This window comes from Delphinapterus leucas, chromosome 1, assembly GCF_059928025.1.
Source record: "Delphinapterus leucas isolate spDelLeu-1000000601 "Yukka" chromosome 1, BTC_Dleu_Yukka2, whole genome shotgun sequence".
In the NCBI taxonomy this organism is placed as follows: Eukaryota; Metazoa; Chordata; class Mammalia; order Artiodactyla; family Monodontidae; genus Delphinapterus; species Delphinapterus leucas.
In genome coordinates, this window is record NC_143129.1 from 165,175,661 (window position 1) to 165,188,159 (window position 12,499).

The 12,499-nt window shown below is 49.3% G+C and overlaps 2 protein-coding genes across 7 annotated transcripts in view; both read right to left on the reverse strand.

The window, feature by feature from the left end:
• The window catches only part of TMEM39B (transmembrane protein 39B), a 39,380-nt gene extending 32,754 nt beyond the window's left edge, over window positions 1–6,626 (reverse strand). Inside the window, exons 1-4 of one of the 6 annotated variants that reach the window (XM_022575076.2) lie at window positions 3,589–6,626; window positions 1,507–1,633; window positions 776–995; window positions 94–177 (exon numbers count right to left, since the gene is read on the reverse strand). In XM_022575076.2, the coding sequence (XP_022430784.1) occupies window positions 94–177; window positions 776–995; window positions 1,507–1,633; window positions 3,589–3,691 (534 nt within the window). In that variant the 5' untranslated portion in view covers window positions 3,692–6,626. Of the gene's footprint in view, window positions 1–93; window positions 178–292; window positions 376–775; window positions 996–1,506; window positions 3,103–3,286 lie in introns of those variants that run through there. The other 5 variants (XM_022575077.3, XM_089897056.1, XM_089897077.1 and 2 more) reach the window with 5 other exon arrangements.
• Window positions 6,627–8,092: 1,466 nt separating this feature from the next.
• Window positions 8,093–12,499, reverse strand: part of KHDRBS1 (KH RNA binding domain containing, signal transduction associated 1) — a 39,120-nt gene continuing 34,713 nt past the window's right edge. Inside the window, exon 11 of the transcript XR_002644729.3 lies at window positions 8,093–12,203. The gene's annotated coding sequence lies outside the window, so the exon portion shown is untranslated. The remainder of the gene's footprint in view (window positions 12,204–12,499) is intronic.

The window sequence follows — 12,499 nt, forward strand, 5'->3', positions numbered from 1 at the left end:
CTCAGGGTTGAAGGGCTGGGCACACCTCCTTGGTACCCCCATGGGTAAAGGGGAGTCCCAGAGTTCCCCAGCCAGCCTCTGGGACCCAATCACCTCCTTCACGATGGACCCAATGAAGCGGCGGCCCAGAACAATGGTGGTCACCATCAGCAAGTTGAAGTCGATCAGGTGGAAATTCTGTCAGGGGGCAGAGGCTGGGGGTCACGTGGGCCCCCTGCCCATGTACGGGCTTTTCGCATACCCACCTCCCCCTGCCCAGTCCTTTCCATCAGGACTGCCCCCACTCTCTGACCTTCATAGGCCTCCAGCTGAGTCAGACCAGGAAAATACCTAGAGGAGTAGAACAGGACCCAGAGGAGGAAAGTGGGACAGTCCCTGGAGACAAGAGAGTGGTGTGTGAGCCCTCTCGCTCTGATCACCCATGCCCCTGCCCCTGCACCTCTCCTTCTGCACAGAGCTCTTTCCTCTCCTTGAAATAGCCATGTATGCCTGTGACTCACCTCCCCCACAGGACTTAAGACTCTGTGCTCCTTTAGACAAAATCTGAGTCAGATTCATCTCTGCTACCATTACACTGTGTAGTGTGGTGCTGAGCACACTAGCGGTGAGCGCTCAGGAATCATCAGGTTCCTGTTCTTTTTATACCTCTCATGCCCAGCATGAGGCCAAACACACAGGGTTCTGCGTAAGCTATGCTAAACTAAAACCAAACATGTCACTCACTCACACACACACACACACACACACACACAGCGGGTCCTAGCTGGGCACCTACCAGGGAGGTGTGGGAGGGCGGGTGGGAGGGCGGATACCACCACACTGTCTTGTAGATGTTGATGTAGTGGACGAAGAGGGCTATGAGCTGGCAGAAGAAGAGCTGCAACTCAAACAGAATGCTGGCCTGGACTGGCAGCTCGGGGATCTTGCAGTGCTGCAGGGGCACGACCGTCTGGGTGGCCAGTGGGGGGCTGGAGAGGCCCGTCCCAGAACTGCTCCTGGGGGTGTGAGGGAACAACGTCAGGAGCTGACCTGAGAACCCTACCAAGAAGCACTTCTGGGGCACAGGATTGCGAAGCAGGACCAGAAAAGCAGCTCAGGGCAGGGATGGAGTCCTCCTAATCCTGCCTGTCAGACAAAGGAGATGACAGAGCCTTTTCCTATTCATAAGCTGATTCAGTCTTTCCAACATTCCCCAGGAAGGAAAGAATTATTAGGTCCATTTTACAGATAAAGAAAAGGAGGCCCAGAGAGGGGAGACAACTTGTCCAAGCCACCAGCAAATCAGAAGCAGAACTGTAACTGGAATCCAGGCCTTCGGGTTTATTACACTATGTCCCACTGCATCTGTCCCACTGACCACCCTCTGGGACTTTTCTGCTGCTCCCCACCCTTTAAGCTCCCATCTGGCATCTAGGGTATCACACCCTAGAGCCCAGTCAGGGAGAGCTTTGTCCAGATCGCTCCTGAGAGCCCACAGTGAGGCACAAGAGACAGAAAGTAGTTTACCTGGTGCGGGAACGGACACTGGTGACTGATGCGCTGGAAGTGTGGCCCCCACCTGAGCCCCCAGAGGATCCTGGCTCACAGAGTGGATTTCGACAGTAGGATGTCCTGTTGGGACCTCTTCGTCCTCCTGCAGGGCTCGACATAAGGTAGATCCTCAAGCCAGAGGGCATATATCAAGCATAACAGCAATGATACTGGCTGCCAGTTACCTGCTGTCTCATTTTGTCACTCAGTTACAGAGATCCATGATCTGGCCCCTGCCCACCTCTTCCAACTTATCTCCTACCATTCCCTGCCTCGCCCCCATGCTTCAGCCAGCCTGGCCTTTCTCTCTTTGAGCAAACCAAGCTTATTGCTACCTTCTGCACTTGCTGTACTCTGTGGAGAGCCATTCCCTGCCATTTTGTAAGTATCTGCCCCCATAACTCTCTATCTTATTTCTATATTTTTTCACAATCCACTCTTCATCCTATTCATTTGTTAACATATTTACTGTCTATCTTTCCCACTGGAATGGAAGGCCAGTGAGGTCACTATCCTGATCTGTCCTTTTCACTGTTGTATCCCCTCCTCCTACCACAGGGCCCAGCATGAAGTAAGTGCTCAATAACTGTTGATGAGGGAATGAATCCGGAAAGGTTCCACAGATTGGTAAACTCAGTTTACATTGTGTCACAGGTAGTCTGGGGGTCTGGGTCCTGCGCTCTTAGCGCTGGGGTACACTGCTCCTTTCAGATACTACAACTCCCTGTAGGCTTACAATTATGGGCACCCTTGAAGTTTTTTCTCCAGGACCCAAGATCCAGCTCAGTGGGCATCCTGGACTCTCACAGTCAGGACCCAGGGCCTGAGCACAGTGTCAAGGGAGAATGGTGTGGTTGTGAACCCAAAACTTGGACCTGCAACCTCTTTTTCTAGGCTTAGCAGTCTAGCCCAAGCTCCCAGGCATCACCCTGCACAAAAGTCCTGCACAAAGCTCCAAGGCACCATCCCAGTCCCAGTCAAAGTTATAGCCTTGTTCATACCTCCTCATGGCAGCAGAGCAGCCTCCACACACACACACCCCTTGCCCTAGCTTCTCAGCCTGTAAGTTTTTCCCACACGTCTCGGAAAAGTTCTTGTCCGGGAGCTCTGCCCCAAACAGCCCCCAGCCCCAAAGCTCTGTTCATGCACTACTGTACCTGGCTTAGAAAACCCCACACAGGCACCCTCAGTCCAGATGCTCTGCCCACACCCACTCTCCTCGGTTTAGAAGCTCTGCACCCACATAAAGCCCCTCAACCCAGAAGCCCCGCCTACACACAATTGTCAGCTCATAAAACCCGCCCACAAGCCAATAAAAGCTCTCTCTGCCTGGCTCCACAGTGGGCTCCCTTCTTCTGGAAGGTCTCCTTCCAGGCCCACCTCGCCAGTACAAAGCCCCTACTGCCCAGAAAGTTTGCCCCTGCACCGGGGCCTACAGCTCAGGAGCTCCGCTCTTAGCACTAAGGCCACGCCCGCCGTTAAGCCTCGGCCCACTCTAGCCCAGAAGACTGGGTCCTCACCAAAGCCCCCAGGGAGCCTCCACATTTGGAAGCCCCTCCCACCGTTCCGATGTCCCGCCCCCACAACAGAAGCCCCACCCGCTAAACGACAGGAGGGGGCGGGGTCCCTCTACGCCCACATCCCCTCCCCCTCCCCTCGCCGGGATCCTGTCCGCGTGGGGGAGCAATTAGCAGCTTGGCCGTCCTAACCCCCGAGCCCGCCCGTTCCCGGGCCGAGTTGGACCCGCGCCGCTCACCCATCTCCTCCCCCCGGCGCTCTCCGCTTCGCCGCCGCAGCTCCAGCGGGCAATATGTCGGAGGCGACGGCGGCCGGGAGAGGACTAACCGCCGCAGCCCAGTCCCCTGGTATCAGCTGCGCGCTCCCGCCTCACCGCTAAATTTGCATACAAGGCGGGCTAGAAGCTGGGGGCGCGCTTCTTAAAGGGGCCGCTCGGACCAAGGCAGTCCCGCGCGCTCTTTGTCTCGCGGTCCGCCACGCGTTTCCTGCAGATGCTGCTGAAAAGCCCGAGAGGGAGGGGAACCCACCTCCTTCTCTTACCTTGCGTGCCTTCTCCCAGCACCACTTCAGGGCCGAGGGAGGGGGCCGGAATAGCCTCTCGGTTCCTGCATCCGTGAGTGTTCCTGCGGCGCTTCAAACTCATCGCGTCCCAAGTTGGGCTTTCATCTTTTCTCTTTGGCCTTATTGCTCTTAGGTCCACCCCAATCAAAACCTGGGAGTTATTTCTCCATTTCCTTCTACCCCCACATCCAATCTTCCACCTAGTATTGCTGACCCTAAGTCCTAATTATTTATCACATCTGACCCTATCCGTCTTCCACCACCTTAGTTCAATTCCTGATTCTGCCAGTTCCAAGACTTGAAATCCTGTTTCTTGCTCTTTACTGGTAATATTCACCTTATAGGCCTTGGTGGCCTATAAGGTGAAATAATGCATGTAGAACAGAGTCTATTTTTGTTTTTTTCAGAGTCTGTTGTAATTAATGTTCGCTGTCATTACTATTATGATATATGGCAAGCACTTAACACAGAGGAAGCACTCGGTAAATGAGCTGCTACTAGTAACCGTTATGATTTCTTCCCTCATAAGACCTATAAGATGTCTCAATCGTCTGGTACTTCCGTTACTTATCACAGTCTTTGGCACATGATAGACAACAATAGTCAGTTAATTAAATGATTTAGTAGATATTTAATTAATAGATACTCACAGAGCTTACAGTTAAATGGGAGGAGATGGGTAAAAAAAATTAGTAAATTCTGCAGTATGTTAGAAGGGAATGATTACTGTGGAGGAAAACAGGAAAGGGGGATGGGAGGTTGCAATTTTAAACAGGGTAGTCAGTAGGCTTCATTGAGAAGGTGACTTTTGAACAAACACTTGAAGGAAATGAGTGAGTCAGTGCTGCAGATATCTGGAGAAAGGGGGCAGTCCAGGTAGAGGGGAAAAGTCATTGGAAGGGCCCTCAGGTACAAGCATGCCTGGTGTGTTTAAGAAACAGCAAGGAGGCCAGTGTGGCTTGGAATGGAATAGACATGAGAGTCAGACATGAGAAGGAATGGACCTGTGGCTTTTACTCTGAATGAGGTGGGAGCTAGTGGAGGGTTTGTACATCCATTTTAAAAATTAATTAATTAATTATTGGCTGCATTGGGTCTCAATTGCCATGTGTGGGCTTCTCATTGCGGTGGCTTCTCTTGTCACGGAGCACAGGCTCTAGGCGCACAGACTTAGTAGTTGTGGAGCACAGGCTTTGTTGCTCCGTGGCATGTGGGAACTTCCCGGTGCAGGGCTCAAACCAGTGTCTCCTGCATTGGCAGGCGGATTCTTAACCACTGCACCACCAGGGAAGCCACCTGAACTTCCATTTTTAAAGAATCACCGGCTGCCCTGTGAGAATAGACTGTAGTGGCACAAGGGTGGAATCAGGGAGACCAGGATGCTATGGCAGTGATCTTAGCAAGAGATATTAATAGTTTGTACCAGACTGGGTGAGGTGAGGAGACATGGTTGGAGTCTGGATTTGAAGGTAAAGTCAACAAGATTTGTTGACAAATTTGGATAGGTGTGTGGAAGAAAGAGAAGATCAGGATTAGTCCGAGGTTTTTAGCCTAGGCAAATGGAAATATGGAGTTTAACACATGTACATCTATTATAGATTTTATACCAAGTCAGGCCTTCCTTTCTGGGGAAAAAGAGGCACAGGGAGGGAGAATGACTGGGTCACAAAGCAGATCACAAAGCCTGCTTTTTCTTTTTCCAGCCAAGGAAAGTCTGGTTAGAAGAGCTCTTTCTGACCTCTTTGGAGTACTGAATTTGAAGTGTATCTTGTTAATTACCGAATCCCCAAAGCCTAACACCACCTGGCACGAGATAGGCATTCAGCTAGGATTAGTTCAGTTGAATTGAGGTAGTGGCAAACTGGCTCTTGAAAAGGCCAGTTGGGAAGGGAAGCTAAAAGGTTTTAGGAATATTCCATAGAAGACTGAGGCTGGGACATTCCTGGGAACTCATTTTAACTCAGGTCAGTAAACATTTCTGAGCATCTATTATATCTTGGGCACTGGGGATACAGAGATGCCCCTCATCAGTGGGAGACAGAGAGGAGAATCAATAAATTATGACAGTGTGATAACAATAGCAGTATGTACCAAGTTCAGAGGTGAACGGAAGATGACTAACCCTGACAGGGGAGGTAGTCAAGAGAAGGCTTCATGGGAGAGGACATCAGAGCTGGTTTCTGAGAGACGAATAGGAGTTTGCCTGTTATACTCCTCAGGGAGAAAGCAGTAGCTTGAGTCTGGTAATTGCCTTACTGGGGCTGGTGGCAGGGGACTGTCTAGCTGTGCATCTATTATATGGAAGGTACTGGACCTTGTACATGGCAAATACTCAGGAGACGTTTGCTGAATTGATTTGAGGGCATTTGTACAACCCAGGGTAAGAGGGTAAGGCCACTCAAATGGACCACTATGCATGTAACCCATGACCTGTGGCTCCTGCCCACCTTCTACAGGTTGACTACTGATTTTACCTGCCCAGCATCCATTCCTCTTTCTTCTGGTAAGAATACCAATTTTCCCTTGGGAATCTACCTTTCCTCCCACTCTCTCAGGCCATGTGGTTTAGTGCGGCTGCCTTACTCTGCAGTTTCAGTGTATGCAGATAACCCTGGCCTGACAAATCAAACCATTCCATCCCTGCCACATCAGGCTACACTGACTGGTTGGGGTGAGGGTGGAGGTGTGTTAGTGACCCAAATTAGGCCAAATGAGATGCAATCCTGGGATCTTTGCTAGAACTACTGGGAAATAAATATTCCCCCCTCCGGGATGGCTAAGGAAATAAAATATAAACTTGAAGTTCTTGGTGGTTATCTTGCCACCTTTTGGGGGGAACTAGCTGACAATGAAAGAAACACAGAAAAGTCAAGAAGTCAGGGGGCTTCCCTGGTGGTGCAGTGGTTGAGAATCTGCCTGCCAATGCAGGGGACACAGGTTCGAGCCCTGGTCTGGGAAGATCCCACATGACGCGGAGCAACTGGACCCGTGAGCCACAACTACTGAGCCTGCGCATCTGGAACCTGTGCTCCGGAACAAGAGAGGCCGCGATGGTGAGAGGCCCGTGCACCGCCATGAAGAGTGGCCCCCGCTCGCCGCAACTAGAGAAAGCCCTCGCACAGAAACGAAGACCCAACACAACTAAAAATAAATAAATAAATGTATTTAAAAGAAGTCAGGAGACACTTTCTTGATGGCATCATTTGATCTAGTTATACCTGAAGCCTTTATGGACTTTGCTGTTAACAAAAAGCCAGTTTGTGTTTAGTGTCTGACAACTGCTACTGCAAGAATCTAGAACAATATACACTTCTCAGTATCTACCAGAAACGTCTAGGGCCTTAATCCTTTTACATCTGCCGCCTACAGGCTCCCTGGGAAAATAATCATAAGATGGCAGGATGTTGGTTAGGTTCTTGTCCTCTAGATCTGTGGCCCCACATCTCAGCTGTTTTGTGACCTCGAAGCCCTCACTTCCCTCCTGTATGTCTTCATTTCCTGATTAACTTGCTCTCTATTGGCTCTTCCAGGAGCCTTGAGTTTTTGAGGAAATGCCACTGGCTGTAGGCCAGTCATGTGTCATTGGATATCAGGAATTGGGATCTCTTCCTTGGTCCTGTTATTCTGGGGCCAAGGCTGGCAAGTCTGATCAGTTTTCACCCTGGATTATGCAGACCTCTGGTGGTACACAACGGGGGTCCTGAAACCACAGGATAAAACACAATACTGCTTCCTGGAGTGTCAGTTTTATTCATGGCAATGTAAGGCAATATTTTCAATATTAAAAGTGTAGTTATCCAGAGCACCTTCTCTGAGCCAGACTTATATGGAATCAAATCCCGGCTTTACCACTTACTAGGTGCACGACCTTAGGAAATTACTTAACCTCTCTGTGCCTTAGTTTCCCCAGTGTAAAGTGAGAATAGTATAACTCACAGGTGTAGAGAACAAGCTAGTGGTAACCAGTGGGGAGAGGGTAGAGGAAAGTGGCAAGGTAAGGGTAGGGGATGAAGAGGTACAAAGTACTATGTATAAAATAAGCTACAAGGATATATTGTACAGAACGGGGAATATAGCCAATATAAAGTTATAATAACTTTAAATGGAGTATAGTCTATAAAAATTTCGAACCACTATGCTGTACACCTGAAACTAATATTGTAAACCAACTATACCTCAATTGAAAAAAAACAGTGAGGGTAGTATTAGTATCTATCTTATGAGATTATGGTGAAGATTAAGTTAGTCTGTGTAAAGTACTTAGAACATACCCGGTGCCTGGGAAGTGCTATTTAAGCATCACCTGTTATTGTTATTAAAACATGGATATATTATTAACAAGAAAACTAATGTGAATTTAAGATCGGTGACTTTTGAAGAAATGTCACCTGAATCTCTGCCTCAGCTTCCCAGAGATTTGCTCTTTTGCAAGAATACTTACAACATCGAATTTTCACTACAAGAACGTACCAGAGAACCCAGATGTCTTCATGTTCTTTTAATTTCCTGGGCAATTCTCACTTCCACGTACATGTTAGTCTCCCCATCCAACCTTCCACATCTCAGGGACACTCACCCACCTGTTCTCATCCAGACATTTGTTCTCATCCATGTCTTATAATATTTGGTTATTACAAAGATAATATATGCAAGCTTGAGAAAATGCTGCATTTCTTCAGTTTTTCAAAAATGTATGGATTTTGGTATGTAATGTACTGGGTGGGGATGGGGGCAATGAAGATAGAGAAAACAGCATGAGCAAAGGTCCAGAGGCAAGCTATGTTCCAGAAGAGTAAGTCATTTTGGCTTGGGAGAATGGAATATGGGGCTGGAAAAACAGGTTAAGTTCCTATCAGTTGAGGATCTTGAACACTACAGGCTACATACAGTGAAGAGTTTGGATTTGATTTCACCTCTCTAATCCTGTTTCATCTGTAAAATTAGGGTAATTCTCATGTCGTTGAATTGTTGTGAGGATTAATGACCTAGAGAAGCAAACATATGGCAGAGTTATCCTATATAGGAAATGGAATGGCTGTCATCAGGAGTTGGGGTCAAGGATTCTTCTTAGTATAGAACAATCCCATCTCTCAGGGCGGCCTGCAATTTAGTCCTGCTTGAGGTATTATTTCATGCAATGCACAGCTAAGCCACCAGAGGGAGCTCGACACAAAGGAAGCACAGCTCCCAGCTCCACAGGAAAACTGGTGGGCAGGGCTAGGCAGGGGATGTGGAATTCTGGACCCAATCCAGAGCTTCTCGATGGTAGGGGTCGGGAGTGGATCCAGGCGCCCCCTCTCTGGCCCTCTTTTGTTTCTTAGACCCATCCCAACGAGAGGAGTGAGCATGCTGCTGCAAGCTAGAGTTTAGCAGCTATTCAGATTGAAGAGCTCTAGGATGGAGGTGGGGGGGGGAGTGGGGTAGAAGAGAGTGAGGGCCAGATCCAGTTTGGGGGCCTGAGTTTCTGTATCTTAATCAAAAAAGGCTTTCATCAACTCTACTCATAAGGGCCAAACTCCTTAGAACACCGTGGGCCAGGCCAGGTCGTCTAGCCAGGCCTGGGAACTTCAGAAAAGGAGCTGGGGCTACAGCATGAGGAATGGGGGGCGGGGAGAATGGGAGGCAGTGCCACATCAGCCTTTAGAGTGGCATCTACATTGCCCTGGGACCCCAGCACGCAGGTCTATCAGAAAGGGCTGTGGGACCTAGCTGCTCCAGTCATGACTTACTAACCAAACTTGTTTCATCGGATTTTTACAAAACCTCCTTTACCTTACCTTCCCCACTTACAGTGATTTAAACAGGGACTTTTCTGTTACTGATGTTAAAATCAAGGCCCAGAGGTATTTAGCAATTAACCCAAGATCAAGTGGTACTCGAGGGCAAAGCTGGGCCTGGAAAGCAGTAAGAACGGCTCTGAGGGGCCCAGGAAAGGGAAGGCAGGCAGACAGAGCAACAGCCTTCAGAATCGCTGCAGCAAGCGCTGGCTCTTGGCCAGAATTCAAACCCGCCCCTCAAGGGCCAGCTCTGCTTCTAGGCCCCAGGCTGCCAAGCCCCGCCTCCACACTCCCACCCCAGTCCCCTGAGAGTCCATCACCCCGGCAACAGCCAGAGAAAGGCCCAGCTAAAATATTTATGGCTCAAAACAGTCCAGAGGCTTTGGATGGGGGAGGGGGAAAAGCTGATGTCATCCCTTCTCCGCTTGCAGGCGAGGTGACTGACATGCAGGGCAGCTGGGTGGGTGGGCCAGGCCCACTAGGTCAGGGCTCTCAAAGGAAAATCCCTAGGGCTGCAAGTGGTAATGGGAGGAGGGAGTATGTGATAGACTCGACAGGTGACAGGGCTGGGTAAGAAACACAAGCCGGAAAAGAGGAGGAAGGACACCTAAGTGTTGAGCAGTATTATGCATAGACTGTGTGTGAAGTATTTCACACACATTTCAGTTGCTTCTCAGATGCCATTCAGTGGATTGGGACGATTATCCTACTTTTACAGAGTAAACAGGCCCAGAAAAATACACATAAGTGAGGAGCTAGGATTTAAACCTAGATGTTTGGCTTTGGCCCTTGTGGACTTTCCTGTAATTCCATGGCTCCCAAGTAGGTATCCTGCATCTGGGGGCTGAAGGCAAGGCTGCCTAGAATCTAGCGCTGGCTTCTCAAATAGTGACCCAGGTTCTGCACCTCCATTTTTCCATGACCAGGACGCCACCTGATTCCCTAACTGCCCCCTGTCCTAAATTCCTCTCCTGCCTGCTGGACTGAAGCAGGTCCTCAAATGCTAAAGAAACTGGCCACAAGATGAGGCCTAGGTGACTAAGAAGTCAGGGAAAATGAAGCCTCAATGGCCAACTCTGGACTGAGTCTCAGTGCAAACAGACTGACAAACTCATCTCAGTTTGCCTGGGACTTTCCTGGTTTTAGGACTGAAGTTCAATATCCCAGGAATCTTCTCAGTCATGTAAAACCTGGATCGTTTGTCACCCTAAATAAATCTCTCAAACACAATGCTTTACTGTTTAAAAGTACTTGGTGGCTCTAAGAGGTACAAACAGGTCAAAAGCAGGGGCTATGGAGTCTGAGCACCTTTCTTTAACCTTAGGCAAGTTATTTATCCTCTTTGAGCCTCTGTTTCCTCATCTGTAAAATGAGTACAGTGGATTGGAGGATTAAGTCAAATAGTACATATAAATGCTTGACATAGTGCCTGGTACAACTAAGCATTCAATAAATTATTAGCTATTATATATTTTTTGTTTTTTTTGGGGGGGGGGTACGCGGGCCCCTCACTGCTGTGGCCCCTCCCGTTGCGGAACACAGACTCCGGACGCGCAGGCTCAGCGGCCATGGCTCACGGGCCCAGCTGCTCCGCGGCATGTGGGATCTTCCCGGACCGGGGCACGATCCCGTGTCCCCTGCATCGGCAGGCGGACTCTCAACCACTGCGCCACCAGGGAAGCCCAGCTATTATATATTTTAATCAATAATGAAGATAAAAATGGGCTTAGAGGTTAAACAACTTGCCCAAAGTAAATCAACTGATTTCAAGGTCCCTTTACTGCTAAGAACAGAATCCAAAGCTCATTAGAATGCCTCAGGCGGCCTGGATAGGTCTCTCCAAACTCAGCCCTTCCCCTGGTTCCCTTGTTGGGATAAATAACCAGAGGGCATTGAAGGAAGAGTGTAGTATTAGAGAGGTCCCTAACCTCTCCGGGTGCTCAGTGTAAAACCAGCCTATGGCATTGGCCACAGGAAACCAGAAATCTAGGAAAGGCTGACTTTCCAATCCTTTAAGAGAAAATGTTAGGACAAATGGCTAGCCCCATACAGCTGGATAGAGAGTGGGAGCTATACAGGGGACCTCCTTTGGCTCTCTCCCAAAGCTGATAAAAGCTACCGGAGTGGGACTATTCATCACTTGACTGAAACTTTATTGAGCTCCTCAGTGCCAGATGTTTGCTGGGGAAGGGATATAGTCCAGAATGAAGTGGGAAAAGCCCTACTCTATTCTTCAGGAGATTTTTGGACGTTAGTAATCAAAAATGAAGAGAAAAACAGGCTCCGAGGTTAAATAACTTGCCTAAAGTACCCGAACCTTCTAACCTGACTTTCCTCAGCCTGTTACAGAGTTTGGTGGCCAGCCACTCTCTGGGAGCTCTCTGCAAGTGTTCAAGGCTGGCATCCACAACACACGTGTGGCAGGGTGGGATATAGGTGGTGGTAGGGTGTTCCAGCCAGTGCTGCTAGAGACTAAGGGGAAGCAGGCAAACTGGGAATGACACAGTAAGAGCTGCCAGTTTATTCACGTCTAGGAGGCCATGCTGAGGATACTGTTAGTCCCCTTCAATTCTTTAAAGTCCTAAGCAGGTTTAACTGTTAGCATCACAGCCCCCTGTAGCCCTAAGGACTCCATTCTGGGCCTAGGGACTCTTAGAGGATTCTGGGTGGCTTTCTGTGGGTAAATCAGACAGATCAAGAGGTGGGTGGGAAAAGACTGTTGATCTCCTCTCCTGGGTCTCTCTGTGCTCAGCAAATGCCCTCAGGCCAGCCTTGACACAGCAGGCGGCTCTCCTGGTTTCCGGGAGTCCTCTGATGCTGCAAAGACATAGGCAGAAAATTAAGAAGCATGAAGTTGCCGTATCGGGGGCTTCCCAGCCTCCCATTTGGCTGGTCTGCCTCCCTCACAACCTCCCCACCCCACAGCACAACCCCCGTTGCTGCATTCAGGACAAGGTTTTTAGGTACACAGGTGGGTAGAAAACAGAAGTCCACAGCCTATGAGCTCCTTTTGCTATCCGTCAGGCAATGAAAATGGAGACTCACACCTCCCACCTCCCATCCTTGGCCATGCCTGAGCTGAGTGATTTGGGGCAGAATCAACTAGACCTTTG